General features: G+C 43.0%; 1 protein-coding gene and 1 long non-coding RNA gene across 3 annotated transcripts in view; one reads left to right on the forward strand and one right to left on the reverse strand.

The window, feature by feature from the left end:
- The window catches only part of slc13a3 (solute carrier family 13 member 3), a 47678-nt gene extending 27428 nt beyond the window's left edge, over positions 1–20250 (forward strand). Inside the window, exons 9-13 of the mRNA XM_055652183.1 lie at positions 3172–3269; positions 8397–8509; positions 10320–10481; positions 13105–13242; positions 18159–20250. Coding sequence (XP_055508158.1) covers positions 3172–3269; positions 8397–8509; positions 10320–10481; positions 13105–13242; positions 18159–18314 — 667 coding nt within the window. The 3' untranslated portion in view covers positions 18315–20250. The remainder of the gene's footprint in view (positions 1–3171; positions 3270–8396; positions 8510–10319; positions 10482–13104; positions 13243–18158) is intronic.
- LOC129707276 (uncharacterized) overlaps positions 1–21611 on the reverse strand; it is a 95987-nt gene that overhangs the window by 29778 nt on the left and 44598 nt on the right. The window lies entirely within an intron of this gene.

Consider the following 21611-nt stretch of genomic DNA (forward strand, 5'->3'; position numbering starts at 1 on the left):
CACAGAACCAAGAAAAATATTCACTCAGCCATTTATAGAGAGACCTCGAAGTAAGCTAATGGGTGGAATATAGGTACAAGGAAGTGCAGATGCAGGTTTACAAAACAGACACAAAGTGCTGGAGTAACTCAGTGGGTGGGGCAGCGTCTCTGGAGAGCATGGATAGGTGATGTTTGCCCACCGTCTGCCTATTAAAACTCCTTCACCTGTATCAACCAATTCCAACCTATTACCTGGCAGGCTTTGTCCTGCCCTTCCTCTCTTCCAGCTTTCTTCCCCCCACAATTAGATTAAGGAAGGGTCCCGACTCGTAACGTCACCTATCCATGTTCTCCAGAGATGCTGCCTGACCCACTGAGTTACTCCAGTACTTTGTGTCCATCTATGAGTGGAAACATTAGTTGTTTAACAAATCAAAGCAAGTAAGCCCAAAACTGACGAATGATCATGAACCCAAATCATTGATTCTGTTTCTCTCCCCTTGCAGATGAATATTTCCTGTATTTTCAGATTTTCTTTTCCTTCAGATTTCCAGCACCTGTCTTTGTTTTGCCTTTCGGAACTCAAAACTAATCTTTCATATTCACCCGTGTAGATGCATGTCAGAGTTCAGGTTTATGTATTTAGAACAGTCAGAGAGGACATGTTTACATTGGCAGTTGGAATGGATTAACTGGTTAACAAATAGCTGGATGTTGTAATAGAGAGAAATATGAGGTGAAGTTTGAACGGTTGGCATCTATTACTGCATTCAAATCATTTATCTTGTGTTCAAATCAACTATGGATGTCTTCATCTTTCCTAACAATATAGAAGGAGTAATGTTGGACCATCGAGTCTACGCTGGTTCTCTAAACAAACCTAGTCTCCGTCTGTGGCTGGCCTTGATTTGTCTCTTTTCACGCCTCCAGCTCTTCAAACCCCCTCCTCACCCCCTCCTTTCAATCTGAAGAAAGGTCCCGACCCAAAACATCACCCATCCCTTTCTTCCAGAGATGCTGCCTGACCTGCTGTTTTCAAGAGAGAGTTAGACATAGCTCTTATGGCCAACACAATCAAGGGATATGGGGAGAAAGCAGGAAGGGGGGCACTGATTTTGGATCATCAGCCAATATCATATTGAATGGTGGTGCTGGCTCGAAGGGCCAAAAACCTTACTCCTGCACCTATTTTCTATGTTTCTATGTCACTCCAGCACTTTGTGTCTATCACGAGTCTCCAATAGCCTATCCTCCCCATATTCCCATCAACCTCTTCCAATTTCTACCACTCACCTACAGGTGCATTGCAGGAACAGGACACAGCAATTAATCTACCAGTGTGGGAAGAAACTGAGCACCCAGAGGAAACCCATGTTGTCAATTTACATACAAACAGCACCCACAGTCAAGATTGAACCAAGGTCACTGGAGTTATGAGACTCCGGCTGAACGGGGAGGATTTTATTCTTCTAGCTTTAATGTTCTATGATTAATTTATTACTATCATCGATTCTTATCATTATTAATGGCTTATTATTATCAGTTTATTATTGTCATGTGTACTGAGATACAGTGAAAGGTTTTTGTTTGCCATCTGTACAATCAAATCAGATGATACTATACATGAATACAATCAAGCCATTCACAAGCACAGTCATAGAGTCATACAGCATCGGAAACAGGCCCTTCAGCCCAACTTGCCCATGCCGACCTGACGGGTTTAGGTTTATTCTTGTCATGTGTACCATGGCACAGTGAAAAGCATTGATTTCCATGCTATCCAAACAGATCAGATATATTATACTTAAAATATACTCGTCAAAGTAAAGCATACTAGGGTGGCTTGGTGGTACAGCGGTAGAGTTGCTGCCTAACAGAGCCAGAGACCGGGGTTCGATCCTGACCACGGGTGTTGTCTGTACGGAGTATGTACGTTCCCCCCCGTGACTGTGTGGGTTTTCTCCGGGAGCTCCGGTTTTCTCCCACACACCAAAGACGTACAGGTTTGTAGGTTAATTGGCATCAGTAAAAATTGTAAATTGTACCTGGTGTGCAGGATAGTGCTAGTGTATGGGGGTCGCTTGTCAGCACGGACTCAGTGGGCCAAAGGGCATGTTTCCACGCTTTATCTCTCTAAACTAAACTAAAGATAGAGCAAAGGGGAACACACAGAGTGTAGAATATAGATTCTCAGCATTTCTCACAGGAACTGGACGGCAGCATTTATTATCTATCCCTAATTGGCTTTGGACTGAAGCATCAGTTCGGAGTCAGCCACATTGGAGAGCCTGGGCTTATGTATAAGCCAGAATAGGCAGAATAAATCTTCCTGCACAAAAGACATAAGTGAGCACTTTAGTTGAAGGGTTTCGACCCAAAATATCAACAGTCCATTTGCATCCACAGATGCTGCCTGACCGGCTGAGTTCCACCACAAACACTCATCTTCTTTCACTCCAGAGTCCATTCTCTTGGGCCTATTCTGTGCCTAGTTTGTGAGCACCAGCTTTTTGTTTCAGATTTATTTGAATTCTCCAGCTGAGATAGTGGGAGATCAGACATCTTGCTCAATCAGTTGTTGAGACAACTACCTGTAGAGACTAATTCAGAAATCCCAGATAATTTCTCGCCATTCGATCTGGAGTCTGAGTTCCACTGATGTATTTGAGGAGTTGGATAGCTGGTCCAGCATTGAGCGGAGCAACTGATAGAGTCACTACCTCACAATTCAACCTTCCCAGGTTCGATCCTGACCTTGGGTGCTGTCTTCGGTGAATTTGGGTATCCTCCCTGTGACACATGGATTTCCTCTGAGTGCTACCATTGTCTCCCACATTCAAACCTTGCTGGTAGATTAATTGGTTACTGTAAATTTGGCCCTCATATGTTCATGATGTGGGGAGGTGAAGGTTAGTGGGAATGGGGGTAGGAAGAATGAAATGGATCAGGGTAGGCTGCCTATCTTCCCTCCACACTTTCAATCCTGATGTAGGGTCTTGCAGAAAAACGTTGACCATACTTTTACTTCCGCAGATGCTGCTTGAACCACTGGGTTCCTCCAGCAGCTTGTTTTTTGACTGAGAAAGAATTCTTCACACAAATGGCTCTGTTTGCCCCTAACTAGGAGGTGAGGTCAATAGTAAAGGTCAACCTCCTCCTCTAAGCTTTGTTCCACAACGCTCTCTTGCAGTTATGTGTCGGATGCAGTGACGGGAATGACGATCGTTATTATGCTCTGCTTCTTTCCGTCCCAAAAACCTTCGCTGAAATGGTGGTTTAATCCAAAAGGTAGGTGAAGCTACGTACTTGGACTATGGACAAGAGGAGACTCCGTGAAGGGAACATTTGGGAAGTTTGCTTCTATATGCGGGTACATAATTAGGGTTAGGTTTAGGTTCAGATTTATTATTGTCAAATGTCCTGGGCGGCAGTGAAAAGCTTTGTTTGCACGCTATCCATACAGATCAGATAACACTGTACATGTGTACAATCATGTGAAACTCAAATACAATAGATGGTGCAAAGGGAATACAAAGTCCAATGTTCGCAATGGATAGAGGTGAATCCGAGCTCATGCAAGGAACCTTCAGAAGCCTGAAGTATTGAAGCCCGAGATAACCAAGTATTGCTGCAGTTACCTCGGTCCTTAGTGAGACTGCACTTGGAATAATGTGCACAATTTTGCCTTTCCTTATATGAGAATGAATGTATTGCAATGGAGAGCGCGTGGTGAGAATGGGTCTGGGTCCATAAAAACAGCATTGCTGTCTGAGCAGAGAATGAATAGTTTGGGATTGTACTCCCTGGAGTTCAGAAGAATGAGAAATAATTAAATGAAATTTACAAAACAAACTTACGCAAGGAATCTTGAGCAAAACACAAAGTGCAGACGTAACTCTGTGGGTCAGCCTGCCTGTCCTGCTGAGTTATTCCAACACTTTACATTTTTTACAAATTTGCTCATTTAGTTACTACAGCATGGAAGGAGGCTGTAGGAGTTTGATTGAAATTTAATGATCCCCTTGTATACCTTGTAGTGGTAAATTCTGTAAGGTCCCCGAGTCCAAGGAGATAGAGATTGCAGTTGAATTATACGTGGCAATATGATAACATTCAAAAAGCCTGGAGCTGTGCATTGTGTGTGGGGAGATGGTAATGAAGATAGCTTTATAATTCAGTCTCATACATCAGCAGAATTTGCAGAGGATTACACTGGAAAATTACTAATGTAACAAAATGTGAGTTGACGATTTACCTGTATTATCAAGGATATGGTTACTCATTAAAATGGTTGATGTGTTCGAAAGAGTAAAACATTTACACCTAGAACACATACGTGCAAATGCTGAATCATTTGCACAATTAGAACATAACTCTTTTTTTAACCTAGACACATTGCTGCCTGGTTGTCATATTTAGGGCTGCCAACTCTCATGCATTGAGCGTGAGACATGCATTTGACAAAATTCTCACGCTCTCACGCTGATGTTGGAAGTTCTCATGCTCAATTTAAAACAATATATAAATAAAGTCACACTCCTCCACACTCACCAATGAGAATAGTTTTCTGTCGGCGGGTTTCCCGTAAAGAAAGAGCAATATAATTGGGTTACGCCCATCGCATACTATTTAAAATGGCAATGTAGACAAAAATGCTGGAGAAACTCAGCGGGTGAGGCAGCATCTATGTCTGAGTGTGACCCTTCTTCAGACTCAAGCTTTTCTCCAGCATTTTTGTCTACCACTCTACAGATGCTGCCTCACCCGCATTCACATACCCATGCAGATAGTGTGATAGGTGAGACACAGCGGTGGTCCCAGCACCGACCCCCTGAGGCACCGCTCACACCTGCCACCATCACCTCCAGTGGTTCTGTGTCCGTCGGCCGCTCCGTCCACACCGCATGGAGTTTTAACCCCGGCCCGGAGCCAGGAGCTGACCGGGGGAGTGGGGGGTGTTGGTTCCGCCTCCGGGGCCGTGGGGATGAATCTCGGGCTATAGCTCCGCTCCGATGCCCAACCCCCGAGTCACTGTCCTTCACCTCCCGTGGACCCCCGGGTCACTGTCCTTCACCTCCCGTGGACCCCCGAGTCACTTACCCTCACCTCCCCCGGACCCCCAGGTCACAGACCCTCAACTCCCCTGGACCCCAGCTGGACACAGAGAACCTGGGCCAGCCCGCATTCCCGGGGAGGAGGGGAGAGGGGAAAATGCTCCCCGGACATCGCCAAGTCTCCACTCACTCCAGGTGTTGTCGCCGCTTCACTGATACACACTCTCACGTACAACCTAACACACACCCTTACACACACACAGGTTTAAAGGGATATGGAGCTAATGCAGATAAATGGGACTAGTTTAGATGGGGCATCTTGATCTGCATGGACAAGTTGGGATGAAGGGCCTGTTTTCATGCTGTAAGACTATGACACACTGTAAAAAAGGTGCAATTGCTCTGGAGAGGATCCAGGGGTGACTTAAGGGAATGTAAAAGGAATGTAATTTAGCCTAACCTTATTCATACCTAATCCAATGTGAAGCATAAATGTTGCATTCAAGTGTAAGTTAAAAGATTCACTACAGTATGCACCAGATTGCATAATTTCAAGCTGAACATATTGGCAGGCCTGGAATTTTTTTTCACTTTGAAAAAAGATTTGATAACTGGGATTGTATTCTCTGCAGCAACGGAGGTGAAGAAAATACTTAGTTGAGGTGAATACCATTATGTGAATAGGACCTGTTTCGCTTAACAAAGAGTGTAGGAAGGAACTGCAGATGGTGGTTTAAACTGAAGAAAGACACTAAAAGCTGGAATAACTCAGCAGGACAGGCAGTATCTTTGGAGAGAAAGAATGGGTGATGTTTCGGGTCGAGACCTTCAGACTGAAGAGGTTGAAAACCAGCCATAATACACAATGACTGGAGATGTGTGCTATCCAACTAAGGGCAGAAATAAGAATAATGTGTTCATCTTTATTGACTTGACACCATAATAAATATATTACAGAACAAACAATTTAAAGGGGTGGCACAGTGGCAGCACCACAGACCCAGATTTGATCCTGACTACTACTTATGACCACATGGTTTTCTCTGGATATTCCGGTTTCTCCCACATCTGAAAGAAGTGCAGGTTTGTAGGCTAATTGGCTGCTGTAAAATTCCCTGGCATGTAGGATACAACTGGTGTATGGTAGATTGCTGGTCGGTGTGGACTTGGTGGGCCGAAGGGCCTATTTCCATATATATATTTTACATATAGATCTTAATTTCATTGAACCATATACGGTTGAATATGTGGCATTATTTTCCGTCTTGTTTCTATAGTCAAAGGGTAAGGTTAATTGATTTATTTGTGCAGAACAGTGATGGAAGACTCTCCTCTTGCCTTGTTTCTATGTTTTTGTTTCTCTATATATATGCATAACAGCATGAATTATAATCTGATTTCCATACATGAATATACTAAGGTTATTCATGTGCTGCGCCTGTTGATCAGAGCCTGGCTCTACTGTGGAATGTAAAAGGAATGTAATTTAGCCTAACCTTATTCATACCTAATCCAATGTGAAGCATAAATGTTGCATTCAAGTGTAAGTTAAAAGACTCACTACAGTATGCACCAGATTGCATAATTTCAAGCTGAAAAATGCAAAAGCTCCCTACCTCACATCAACTCTCACCCAATGTTGGCAGCCCGGCATATTTGATAGCACCATCACTGCCCATCCCCATCTTAGTTTAGTTACATTTCGAGATACAGTGTGGAAGCAGGCCCTTCGGCACACTCAGTCCACACCAACCATTGATCCCCGCACACTAACAATATCCTATGCACTAGGGACAATTTACAATTTTACCGAAGCCAATTAACCTATAAACCTGTACGTCTTTGGAGTGTGGGAGGAAACCGGAGATTAGGTAGGTCACAGGGAGATCGTACAAACTCCATAAAGACAGCACCAGTAGTCAGGGTCGAACCCGGGTCTCTGGCGCTGTGAGGCAGCAACTCTACTGCTGTGCCACCGTATAGCACCATCCCTGTAATGGTGGCCTTCTTTGCCTCTTCCTTAACTCAGCTGCTGCTGAATTTGCCATCCAAATGTTTTTCAGCTCTCGATTTGCTAGTTCCAATCCCACGCTACCCTCCTAAAGATATATCCTAACTTACCATTCCAACCTTCCATCTGCACTGTGTTTGGTGACCAAAGCTAACTCCTTCCAATCCTCGGCCTGCGAGAACACTACAATCTCAATGTTCCCAGCCTCTTGTAGAACTGATATTCGGGTTGGAGGAAGGGTCCCAACCTAAAACACGCCTATCCAGCTCTCCAGAGATGCTACCTGACCCGCTGAGTTACTCCAGCACATTGTGTCTTTTTCTGATATTCCAGAATTTCAATTGATGCACCATTGGTGACCATGGTGGCCTAGACCCTGAACTCTGGAATTTCTTCTCAAAATGATGCCTTTCAACTATTTCCCTCCCTCTTTTATGCTATTTCTTCAACATTAGCTCTTTAAAGCTGTCAACACCTGCCTTATTATTTTCTTCTATAGTTTGTGTCAAACATTGTTCACTAACATATCTGGGAAGTACCTTAATACGTTTTTGCTACATTATAGATTGGGTGAGTGTACAGAGCCTTTTACCCAGAGAAGGGGAATCAAAAACCAGAAGGCATGGGTTTAAGGTGAGAGGGGAAAGATGTAATGAGCCCCGAGGGGCAACATTTTCACATAGAGGGTGGTGAGTGTATGGAACGAGCTGCCAGAGGAAGTAGTTGTGGCAGGTACCATAATGACATTTAAAGGACTTTTGAACAGGTACGTGGATAGGAAAGGTTTTGAGGGATAGGTGGGGCGAGTGTAGATGGGCATCATGGTCGGCATGGATAGGTTGCGTTGAAGGAATCTATCTCTTGATCACTCTAAATGCTCTGTATAAATTGGTGGTGGGGAGGTTATATGCTGTTACAAATGTCAATCATCTTTGAGACCATTGAGATGATTAGCATTAAGAACCACTGACATTTCTACCCGAATTTAGCAATTAACAAGCTCTTGCACAGACACAGGGCGCCACAGTGGCGCAGTGGTGGAGTTGCAGTGCTAGAGACCCGGTATTGATCCTTATTAAGAGTGCTGACTGTACGGAGTTTGCATGTTCTCCCCGTGGCAGCGTGGGTTTTCCTCGGCTGCGCCGGTTTCCGCCCACACTTCAAAGACATGTAGGTTTTTGTAGGCTAATTGGCTTCCGTAAATATTTTAAATAGTGTAGGATAGTGCTAGTGTACGGAGTGATCACTGGTCGGCGCGGACTCGGTGGGCTGAAGAGCCTATTTCCGTGTTGTATCTCTAAACATAACTAAACAATAATGTGCTTGTTATCCTCAATTGTTCTTCAACAGCCTCGGGAAAAACAAATCCACCGCTGCTTACTTGGTCGAAAATCCAAAGTAATTTACCTTGGAGTGTCATACTGTTACTTGGAGGAGGCTATGCCATAGCAAAAGGATGTGAGGTACAGTTCGGAGGCATCTGATATCCTCAGTATTTTACATCCTAAAATATTGTACAAACAAAAAACAAATTTGCAATTTAATCTCCATTTTTGGTGTCTTTCCCTAAGCCTGTGGCAAATTTAAAAAAAAATGTTTTAAACTGTTCGGGCAGCTCACAACCCAACGGTATGAATATTGAAGGTACACAAAAAAGCTGGAGAAACACAGCGGGTGCAGCAGCATCTATGGAGCGAAGGAAATAGGCAACGTTTCGGGCCGAAACCCTTCTTCAGACTGATCGGGGGCGGGGGTGGGCGGGGACAAGAAAGGAAAAAGGAGGAGGAGCCCGAAGGCTGGGGGATGGGAGGAGACAGCAGGGGGACTGAGGAAGGGGAGGAGACAGCAAGGACTAACAAAATTGGGAGAATTCGATGTTCATGCCCCCAGGATGCAGACTCCCCAAACGGAATATGAGGTGCTGTTCCTCCAATTTCCGGTGCTGTTCGCTGTGGCCATGGAGGAGACCCAGGACAGAGAGGTCGGAGACGGAGTGGGAGGGGGAGTTGAAGTGCTGAGCCACCGGGAGGTCAGCTTGGTTATTGCGGACCGAGCGGAGGTGTTCGGTGAAACGATCGCCCAACCTCCGCTTGGTCTCACCGATATAGATCTGCTGACATCTAGAGCAGCGGACGCAATAGATGAGGTTGGAAGAGATGCAGGTAAACCTCTGTCGCACCTGGAACGATTGCTTGGGTCCTTGAACGGAGTCGAGGGTGGAGGTAAAGGGACAAGTGTTGTATCTCTTGCGGTTGCAAGGGAAAGTGCCCGGGGAGGGGGTGGTACGAGAGGGAAGGGAACAATTTTGATTTCTCTCAATTGAAGTAATCCTTGCATTCCCCCACTTTCTACGCCCCCCTGAACTCCTGATATACATCAAAGTGAAGCTGAAAGCAAAAAAAAAAAAAAAATGACTTTAATTTTGACCAGATTAATTTACTGCCGTTTAATATCAGGGTATTTGATGCACAAGGTGTTTTGAATAGTGTTTATAATAGAAGTACCAGCCCCTAAATTTACAGCCCAGACATTAATCAACGGGAGATGAGATTGGGGAAGTGAAAATGGAGAACCAAACTACCATTCAGTGCTGTGCTTGGGTTTGCTCCAACCATTACAATGTTACTGTTTTAGACTCTGGGAGGTCCACTATTAGCATCATAGAGTCATACATCGTGGAAACAGGCTTTTCGGCCTAACTTGCCCATGGCAACCAAAATGCCCCATCTAAACTAGTCCCACCTGGCTGCTTTTGGCCCATATCCCTCTAAACCTTCCTTATCCATGTACCTGTCCAAATGTTTCTTAAATGTTGTGATCGTACCTTCCTCCTCTGGCAGCTTGCTGCAGCTCGAACCCCTTTGTGTGTAAAAGTTATTGCTCAGGTTCCCATTAAATCTTTTCCCCCCTCACCTTAAACCTACATCCTCTGGTACCCGATTCCTCTACTTTGGGTAAAAGACTCTTATGCGTTTACCCGATCTACTCCTCTCATGATTCTCTACACCTCTATAAGATCACCCCCTCATCCTCCTGTCATACAAAGAATAGAGTCCTAGTCTGAACAACCTCTCCCTGGAGCTCAGTCCCTCGAGTCCTGGTAACATCCTGGTAAATCTTCTCTGAACCCTTTCAAGCTTGACACCATTTTTCCTATTACAAGGTGACTAAAGCTGAACACAATACTCTACATGTGCCCTCACATGTCTTATACAACTAACATGACTTCTCAAGCCAGTGAGCTTTACTGTGCCTGTTGTCTTTGTTTTCCAGGTCTCGGGATTGTCCATCTGGATCAGCAAATATGTTCATCCACTTGCAGCCTTCCAGCCAAGCGTTGCTCTTATACTGATCTCAATACTAGTCACCTTCTTCACTGAATTTGCCAGCAACACTGCCACCATTGTAATAATGCTGCCAATTTTAATTAACCTGGTGAGTTCCCTCCTTTGAAAGTAATGGAAGGAGAAAGGAAATCTTGCATTTACATAGTGCCTTTCTCAAACTCAACACATCGCAGATAAGACTTGCATTCTGTGTACTACAGGAAACCTGCCTCCACTCTGCACACACCAAGATCACACAGACACCAAAGTGAAAGGAACTTTACTGAAATTAAAGTAAGCCGTGGCAAAATCAGGATTGGTGAGATTGCCCTTGCTAAAAAAATCATTTGTGGAGTCTTTGGTATCCACATGAGAGAGCAGAGATGGACACAATCTAATGGCACATCTTAAAGAATCCAATGCCAACAGTGCACACCTTCACTGAATGCCACTCCATTCTCATGCTTAAGTTCTTGATTAGCGTCAACCCCTCAGCAAATCAAAACTAAATAGAAAATGCATCAAATGTTCAGCAGGCCCAGCAGCACGAACAGGGAGAAACATTGCAGGTTAATGATCCTTCATTATTAAATGGTGTTGAGCAGCAGTGATACTCAGGCTTTTGCATGGACTAGGGAAGGTGATACCTGGCTAATTCATCCGACAGATATCGGCACCAAACATTAACCACTCTATGGGAAGAATAAATAGAAGCAAATCTGAAATAAAAAGCTTGTATCAGTAATCAGCTTGTATCTGTATTTGTCAGAAAATGAAAAATATGAACCACACTTCTGAGGTCTGTATAAAAATGTAGTTAACACCATTACAATGGGAGCAGTATTAGGCCATTTAGACTGCTCTTGCATTTGATAATAGCTGATCTATCTTTCCCTCTCAACCCCATTCACCTGCCTTCTACCCATAACCTTTGAGGCCCTTGCATATAAAGAACCTATCCATCTCCGCTTTAAAAATACCTAACGTCTTGGCTTCTACAGTCGTCTGTGGCAATGAATTCCACAGATTCACCACCTTCTGGCTGTTGACTCTTATCAGCTCACTAAAATAGTTCAGAAAGTCACTCAGTTCCAGGACAATTAGGATTGGGCGACAAAATATCCGCATGGCCATTACTATCTACATCCCATGGCTGGACCTTCTTTCCACGAAAGTAACCAGCGATGTGGTGTGTCTACAATACATTGTACTGCAAGTACTATTTAACTTACAGTACGTTCGCCTTTTCCATCTGTGGTTCAACATAGACATTGAAGTAAAAAATATTTTTTTTCTCTCGGTTAAGATTTAATTTAAGTCGACATTTTAGGTGGTAAACTTCTCCCAAAGGTCGGGACGGTGGTGCAGCGGTAGAATTGCTCCTTGACAATCCTGACCATGGGTGCTGTCTGTACAGAGTTTGTACGTTTTCTCCGTAACTTGCGTGCGTTTTCCCCAGTTGCTCCGGTTTCCTCCCACACTCCAACGACGTACAGGTTTGTAGGTTAATTGGCTTGGTAAAATTGTAAATTGTCCCTAGTGTGCAGGATAGTGCTAGTGTGCGGGAATCGCTGGTCGGCGCGGACTCGGTGGGCCGAAGGGCCTGTTTCGGGTGCTGTATCTCTAAACAAAATAAAAGAATCTAAACTAAAATGCTTCATAAACCGCAGAAGAAATGTTGCCCTATTCTTAATGTAAAGAATTGTGCTCAATCCTTTATTTTAATTTCCTCACGGGATGTTGGCTTGACTGGCAAGGCCAGTATTTAATGCTCATCCCTAACCAGGGAAAGGCAGGATGCACTTTTGAACCCTACTCCCTGCATGATAAACTTAGCAGTAGTTTAGTGCAAGTGAGGAGCACACAATCTATGGTCCAATGGGACTTCATTTGTCACATATGGTACTGCACAGTGAAATTATTTTTGCATATTTACACGTGCGGGTGCCGCCATGTTTTGCCGCTATTTCCACAAGTCCAAAGTCCGGTCCGCCCATCCGCTTTGTCTACAGGAGCAGTTCCCGATTCAGGCAAGCCCCAGGCTCCTGTGGGGCCTCCATCCATTGCCTTTGACTGGATCATCCTGCGAACCAGCGGCCATCTCCTCGCCCAGCCATCTCTGTGTCCTGAGGGCTCCTCCTGCAGCCGGCCTTGACAGTGCTGGAGACATTACCCTCCTACCAGCCCTTGCTCCTTGCGTTTGACATCTCCAGCGGCTCCCTCCTGGTATTGCCGACCACCGAGACTTTGGATTCTTCGCTCGTCACGTATGGCAACATGATAACAATGTGATGGTGGAGATGTTGATGACACCATGGAGAAGTGACTGGACCTTCTCTTGTTGAGGATGGCCACTTCCTTTCCCCTGTATAACTTCAGAGGTTCATAAGTTCTAGGAGCAGAATAAGTTCATCAAGTCTACTCTGCCATTCAATCATGGTTGATCTATTTTTCCTCTCGACCCCATTCTCCTGCCTTTGCCCCATAATCCATGACAGCCTTACTAATCAAAAATCTGTCAATCTGACCAGCATTGTTGTATCTCAGGCAAATGCAGATGCTTGAACCTTGAGCACAATTCAGGTGCTGGAGGAACAGCATCTGTGCAGAGAAATGGACAGATTATGTTTTTGGGTGGGACCCTTCTCCAATTGATCAATGGCATTGATATACAGTGAACTGCCCTTAATCACAAGGACAATATCTCATTCTGTACTTTTTGTTTATTCCAGTGTCTCCAGATGAAGATGAACCCACTGTACTTCTTGGTACCAGCAACTATAGTATGCTCCTATGCTTTCATGCTGCCAATATCAACACCTCCAAATTCCATTGCATTTGCTACAGGCCATCTGAAGGTCAAGGATATGGTACGTAGGATTTCTCTTGTGGGCCAAAGAGGGGATTTTAATGACCTGATCTTGTACTCATATACTTACTTTATGGTGCAATGGAGGCACAGTAGTGTAGCTGGTAGAGCGACTTTCTCACAGCTTCAGCCACCCGGCCTCAATTCTGACCTCCGTTGCTGTGTGTGTGGAGTCATAGAGTCATACAGCACGGAAACAGGCCCTTTGGCCCAACTCGTCCATGCCGACCAAGATGCCCCATCTAAGGTAGTCCCGTTGACATGCATTTTAGTTTAGTTTAGTTTATCGTCGTGTGTACCGAGGTACTGTGAAAATCTTTTGTTGCTTGCTAGCCAGTCAGCTGAAAGACATGCTAGCCAGTCACTAGTTACACTACCGTGATTACAATCGAGCCGTCCACAGTGTACAGATACATGATAAAGGGAATAACGTTTAGTGCAAGACAAAGTACAGTAAAGTCTGATTAAAGATATTCCGAGAGTCTCCAATGATGTAGATGGTTGGTTAGGACCATTCAACTGAATGGTTCTACCTCAGCTGCTATTGTTATTTATCTGTAATTTTTTTTTTTATATGTATATATTTTTACCTTTTCTTATATATTTAAAATTGCTCTTGTGAATCGCACCGTGGGATTGACTTTTAAATTTCGTTGTACCATGTGCAATGGCAATAAAGAGATTAATTCATTAAAGAGATTAATTCATTTCATTCATTAATTCATTCATTCATTCATTTGGCCCAGATCGCTCCAAACCTTTCCTCTCCATATACATGTCCAAATGTCTTTTCAATGCTATAATACCTGCCTCAACTACCTATTCTGGCTGCTCATTCGATATACCCACCACCCTCTGGATGAAAAAGTTGCCCCACAGGTTCTTATTAAATCTTCGCTCTCTCACCATAGACCTCTGGTTCTAGATTCCCCAACCCTGGGTAAAAGACATTTACCCTCGATTCTCCTCATGATTTTAACTTGCATGTTTTCCCTGTGACCGCTCCCCTCCACACATCTCAAAGCCACATGGGTTGATGCTAATTGGTGCTAATGTGAGTGGTAGAATTTGGGACAAGTTGATGAGAAAGTGGGAGAAAACAGGCTACAGGGATAATTAGTTGGAAAATGGGGAAGATGCGTGAACCTGCATATGACATAAGGAAATATACTGTAGGTTTAGGTTTATTATTTTCACATGTACTGAGGTACAGTGAAAGGCTTTGATTTACATGCTATCAAATCACATCAGATAATTCTATACATAGGCAAACTCAAGTACAATAGGTAAACCAAAGGGGAAGATACAGAATGCAGAATATATTTCTCAGCAATGTAGCGCATCAGTTCCAAAATCCAATTTTGACAATAGGAGTGGCGGTGAATCGGACAGTACCCTATAGAAGGACCTTTCAGAAGCCTGATACCAGAGGGGAAGAAGCTCTTCCTGAGTCTGGTTGGTGCGCATTATCAAGCTTCTGTATCTTCCAGCTGAAGGAAGTGGAGTGAAGAAGTAATGACCGGGATGGGACAATAGCTACTGTATGGAGGCCCTTTGCTGGAATGAATGCAGTTCTAGTTGTGAACAGCATATATGAAACAAGGTGAGGTCAGTTAATAAACAAACAGCTTTTCCTTAAATAATTTGAACACATATACATGTGTTGTCCATCTTTAGTTTAGTTTAAAGATACCACATGTAACCAGGTCCTTCGGCTCACCGAGTCCACTCCAACCGCTGATCACCCATTCATGTTAGTTCTATATTATGTAAGGCATTGCACTAAATCCCAAATTAACTGTTTTTTAATGTCTCAGCACTGAGAGCCATTCAGAACTGCAAGTATTGGCCAGCAAGATCTAATCCTCCGCAATACAATAGATTTTTACTAATTTAAAGGCATTGAACAAAAAATCTAGCCACAAGGATTGGTGTCAAATTATGTTTGCTGATCCTTCTCGTGATGTACCTTGGGAGGTTTTTCTGTACAAATGGCGTCATCCCACTAATTAAACTTTAGGCTTTAGAGAAACAACAAGGAAATGGGTCCTTAGGCCCACCAAGTCAGTGCCGACCAGCGATCACCCCGTACATTAGCACTATCCTACACACTAGTCACAATTTCCAATTTTTACTGAAGCCAATTAAGCAACAAACCTACAGGTACGTCCTTTGGAGTGTGGGAGGCAGCCGGAGAAAACCCAGGCGGTCATAGGGAGAATGTCCAAACACTGTAAAGGCAGCACCCGTAATCAGGATTGAACCCGGGTTTATGGCAAAGCAGCAACTCTACCGCTGTGCTATAGTTGGTTGGTGATCTGGTGGTTCAGTGCTTACTGTGCATACAATGGACTCAGCGATCACAAAATGGATGAATGTTTGATATCCACAATAAATGCAAGCAGCTCTAATAATGTACTGACGCTTAATTTAATTTTTTTTTTAACTGCTACTTCAGTTCCAAATTATTCCGTTATGGATGTATTTAGCAAACTTGATGGATGGTATTAGCAGTGACAAAACTGGTCTTGGCACATAAACAATTAACAGAGTTATGTTCACTGGAATCCGATTGACCTTTACACGACCCATTTTAACCAATCCAATGGTTTAACGCCCAACCCTCAATTCATTAATCTTTGTGAAATCATGTTGCATTAGGGCATTCACTTTTGGACCGGAAGGTCCAGCACTAGCAAAAACACTACCTGTAAATTTCTTTACTAAAACTTTAACCAGAAAAAAATGGTTGCTCTGGATCATTGAATTGTGAATATATAGTGGAGATGAGTCGGCAATTGTGTCTCTTTGAACACTCCTATTTAATGTTTATAGTATATTATTGAACAGGCCTCTCATTTGAATGGATAGTTCTGCAGTTTAGCTTTGCATGAATCTCTCTACGTTGCACACAGTACACGGCTAGCTGTTCCGTCCTTATTAATTTTGGACATGGTACAACTTGGAAATGTTTTATTTAGAGATACAGCTTGGAAACAGGTCCTTCAGCCCACCAAGTCAACGCTCACTGGTGATCACCCATACATTAGTTCTATCCTACACACGAGGAACTATTTACAGAAGCCAATTAGCCTACAAACCTGCACAGCATTTAGGATGTGGGAGGAAACCAGGGCACCCACACAGTCACAGGGAGAACATGCAATCTTCAGTACAGACAGCACCCGTGGTCAATATCGAACCTGGTCTCTGGCGCTCTAAGGCGGCAACTCTACCGCTGCGCCACTGTGCTGCTCTGTAGCTTTTCTTAGCTACAAACAGGCAAACATTTTGATCAAGTCGATCATTCAGATTTTGCCTAATTATTTAATGAATGATTAAAATTATCTCACATAAAGGGTTGCCCATTTTGGGCTGAGATGAAGTGAGATTTCTTTAATCAAATACAGTGGTTGTAAACTTTTGGAATTCTTAATATGAAGAGTTGCAGTGGATTGGAAAATAGTCCTTGTAACATGTTTATTCAAACATATAGTGAAGCAAAAGGCTGGAAACTACTGGCTTGTCATTTAACATTTACGTAATAGTCACACAACATGGAAACAGCCGCTTCAGTTCAACTCGTCCATAGAGTCACAGTCATACAGTGTAGAAACAGACCCTTCAGCACAACTTGCCCACACCGACCAACATGTCCCATCTACTCTAGTCCCACCTGCCTGCATTTTGCCCATAACCCTCTAAACCTGTTCTATCCATGGACCTGTCTAAATGTTTCTGAAACCATTAAACTACTCTAGTCCCACTTGCCCATAGTTCGTCCATATCCCTCTAAACCTTTCCTATCCATTTACCTGTCCAAGCATCTTTTAAATGTTTTTTTTTATACCTGCCTCAACTATTTCCTCTGGCAGCTCAGAAAAGCTATTGCTAAAGATATTATAGCAGGGGACTTTGAAACATTCAAGAAAAGTCAACATTTTATGCAAAGTAAATCGTTTTTGGCCACGTTATTGAAGAATTAACACCTGATTTGGATAATAGGGTACCAATAGAAGCTTTTTGTTCAGAATTCAAGAAGGCATTTGATAAAGTGCCACACCAAAGGTTGTTGCAAATTAGTAAAACTAAGTGTAGGAGTGAACATGTTGGAGTGAGTGAAAGATTTGCTGGTTAATGGGAAACAGTGAAATATTGATGTTTTTATTTTGAGTGTCTAGATATAATGGTCGATGAACTACAGGGACTGAATTTGTACAGGGTCTCAACTTTTTACTATTTATATGGGTAGCATGGATGAAAGAACCAAAGTAATAAAGAGAGGTTGGCCTAAAGAAGGCAAAAAAAATAAATAAGAGTCCACTCCATCTTGCTAGAGATGGTTAGAACACACAAAGTGCTGGAGTAACTCAGTGGGACAGGCAGCATCTCTGGAGAGAAGGAATGGGTGACGTTTCAGGTGGAGACCCTTCTTCAGAAGGAAATATCCTTTGATTGGTCTTACTTGTTTCGGTGTAATGAATCCTTCTTGATGCACCAAATAGCTATTCCTTCTTCCCCTGACAATATTCTCGTCGCTATAGCTGGTGCTCAACATGTCCGTCAGAAAGACCTGCAGAAATTTGGAGCCCCGTTTTATACGTTTATGTTCATAAGTTGTACGAGCAGAATTAGGCCATTTGGCCCATTAAGTCTACTCTGCTATTCAATCATGGCTGCTATCTACTCTGCTATTCAATCATCCTTCCCTCTCAACCCCATTCTCCTGCCTTCTCCCCATAACTCCTGGCACCTGTCCTAATCAAGAATCTATCAGTCTCCACCTTACAAATATCTATTAATTCAGCCTCCACAGCCTTTTATCACTTTGGTCTTTGGTTTTTATGAATAGATGTTGCTGTAAATTAATTAAAATCTACTGTATGTTGCATTAATCAATTGCATTTATTTGTGCAGGTGAAGTCGGGGATTATTATGAACATTCTGGGGATTCTCCTGCTCTTGTTAGCTGTGAACACTTGGGGTAATTTCTTGTTCGATTTCTCCACTTTTCCCCAATGGGCAGAGGTTATGCAGAATGCCACACACAGCTTCACTAATGGCACTGCGTAATACATGGCACCATGGGACTTCAAGTTACAAGCCCTGGAAGAGTCAATGCAATCCTGCAAAGATTGCTGAAGTGAAGAAACTGTCTCAAGATTAGACCAGATCCAACTGTGACAAATACCTGAAGAATTTACACATCACATACATCTTTTTTTTTAATGAGTATTAACCATTAATTTTTATATTGAATATAGAAGGATAATTGTTTTGACAAAAGAAGAACAGAAGTGCTGGTGTAACTCAGTGGGCCAGGCAGTTTCTCTAGCGAACCTGGACCCTTCTTCATATTATTTTGAAATGTTATTTTTAGATTTATTTCTATTAATGACGATTGTTAAAATGTGAATTAGATAGAGAATGGAGACATCCTATATTTAAACTTTCTCTATGTTACCATTAACATGCAGAGTGACTGCTTCAGTTATCCATTCAGGAAAATTCAGCAACAAAATTATTTCCACTAATTTTTGAAAAGACCGTCTAATTTTAGCTTTGCAAAATGGTTCATGATCAATGAGATTTATAAGGTTATCTATTTTCACACTTAGATAAATCTGGGGTGAAAGGCTGATATTTGTTAGGAACTGACGGTTAATTATCATTTTAATTATGATGGCAGGAGCATTTCTTAGCAAAAGTGGGAAATACCTGAAGATGTAGAAATAGTTTGAGGAATTATACAAGATTTTACTGAGTTGTATGCAAAACAAAGCATTTCACTCTACCTCTAGGTACATGTGACAACATAGTATAATTGAACTGAAGGCCCACAGACCAAGATGGAGACCTTGAATTATCCACACACACATACTTGCATATTCACACTCATAAATGTAAAAAATTGAGCAAATTGAATCCGTCTGCAATTAAATTTGTAAAAATGAGATGTTCTTGCTTTATAACTGGCATTTCTCCTATCTGCAAACCTCCGACAACTGACTGCACTCTTGATGCACCAAATAGACATCTTACAAAGTATTTCGTATTAATCAGCATATATCACCGGTATATTATATTCTGCATGCTGAATTGTTTTAGTATCAGAATCTAAAAATCTGCAAACTAATGACAGCACAGTGGAACAGCGGTAGGGTTGCTGCCTTACAATGCCAGAGACCCGGGATCGATCCTGACTACAGATGCTGTCTGTACAGAGTTTGTACATTCTCCCTGTGATCACGTGAGTTTTCTCCCGGTGCTCCCGTCTCCTCCCACACTCGTAAGACGTACAGGTTTGTTAGTTAATTGGATTCGGTAAAATTATGAATTGTAAATTGTCCCTAATGTGTAGGATTGTGCCAGTGTACGGGGTGATTGCTGGTCAGAGTGGACTCGGTAAGCTGAAGGGCCTGTTTCCATGCTGTATCTCTAAAATCTCCTTTCTAAATTTGTGGTTAAATTGCTAAGTCGCTGGAGTGCCATGGTTTCTTTGTTTGGCTCTCTCTCCTGCCCTTAAGACAATTATCTGCACGGACTTCACTCTTAAGTGCTAAAAATTCTGTTGCTTCTCAATGCCACAGGTAGCTCGGTGAACCCTGGCAGCAGCATCCAATTCGTTTGGACGTGTGCGAGCTGTGAATCAAATCTAACAGTTTATAAGATGACTGGCTGCATCTTAAACTCCTAGCTTGTTCCAGCTCAGTACCAAAGACGATTAAAGCTGCTTTTGGAATGAATGGTGTTAGTCAGGCATGTGACATTGGGACAATTATGTACCACTTCTGAAAAGTTTAGCTTTGGCACAGTTAAGAGCTTACTTATATAACACACTAAGGGCACGAGTGATCATTCACTGCTGACTAGTTACTGATTCCAAATGCAGAAGGTTGAGTCAAACCAAGAGCAGAGATGCATTCCAGGAAGCACACAAGCACACACGCACACACACACACACACATGCACGCACACATGCACACACACACACACACACACACACATTGCAATCGGTAAAGAAGGGGGGAGGATAAAGTATATTTCACAACTCATGATAACACTCATGGTTCACTGCCAATGGAGCACTTTTAATTTTGCATGTTGTCATCAGGAAACAGGATGCATAGCAAACTCCCACTACAGAGTGAGATGTGCCGAATAATGTTTAGTGATGGTGATTGAATAAAAGGATTTCACTGTCACATGTTATATTTGATATAAAGTATTCATTCATTCATTGGGAGATAAATATTAACCAGGACATCTGGGAATAATCCCAATTCTCATCCCAACCCACCATCACACACATGCCCTGCTTCCCAATATTTCCATGTAAAGTGTTGTGGAATCTTTATATATCCATCTAAGAAAGCAAGTGAGCCTTTGGCCTTTAATACAGAAGCATTAATACACAACATTTGACACAAAGTCATGGAGGGATGATATTATTAGTCATAGAGACTCGGAGAGTCATACAGCATGGAAACAGGCCCAACTTGCCCACACCAACCAACATGCCCCGTCTACACTAGGCCCATCAGCCCACACTCGGCCCATATCCGTCTAAACCTATCCTATCCATGTACCTATCCAATGTCTCTTAAACGTTACGAGAGTACCTGCTTCAACTACCTCCTCCATATACCCATTACCCTTTGTGTAAAAAAGGTTATCCCTCGGGTTCTTATTGAATCTTTCCCCCCTTTATTTTAAACCTGGTTCCCTCCTCTGGGGAAAAAAACTCTGTACATTTGCCCAGTCTATTCCTTTTGGCTTCGTATACACCTCTATAAGATCACCCCTCGTCCTCCTGCACTCCAGGGAACAAAGTCCTAGCCTGCCCAACCTCTCCCTATAGCTCAGGCCCTTGAGTCCTGGCAACATCCTCGTAAATCTTCTCTGCGCTCTATTGCCGATGACAAAAACGTTGTCAAAAGTGCAGGCAAATGGATCATCCTTAAGAGGGAAAGGCAGATAGAGATTGCAGAGGTGTGAGGAGGAAGTTGATAAAGGGTTGAATGTTGGATACAGAGAAAGATTTGAACCCTGGTGATATTGCAGGTTCAGAAGTGAAAGAGTTTGTTCCAGAACTAACTACTCTGGCAGCTTAGTTGTCCAATTATATCTACAACACTGGGATCTACTGACAATATTGCAACAACATTCAAACTCGGCTTCCAAGTAGAGACATAAGGAATTGTAAATTCTGGAATCTCAAGTAAAGCACAAAGTGCTGGAGGAACCCAGCGGGTCAGGGAGCGACTTTTGAGGGAAATGGACAGGCGACGTTTCGGGTCAGGTCACTTTTTCTAATTGATAGTAGCAGGGAGGAGAAAGCTGGAAAAGAAAGGTTGGGTTGGATAAAGC

The sequence above is a fragment of the Leucoraja erinacea genome, chromosome 21, assembly GCF_028641065.1.
Source record: "Leucoraja erinacea ecotype New England chromosome 21, Leri_hhj_1, whole genome shotgun sequence".
In the NCBI taxonomy this organism is placed as follows: domain Eukaryota; kingdom Metazoa; phylum Chordata; class Chondrichthyes; order Rajiformes; family Rajidae; genus Leucoraja; species Leucoraja erinaceus.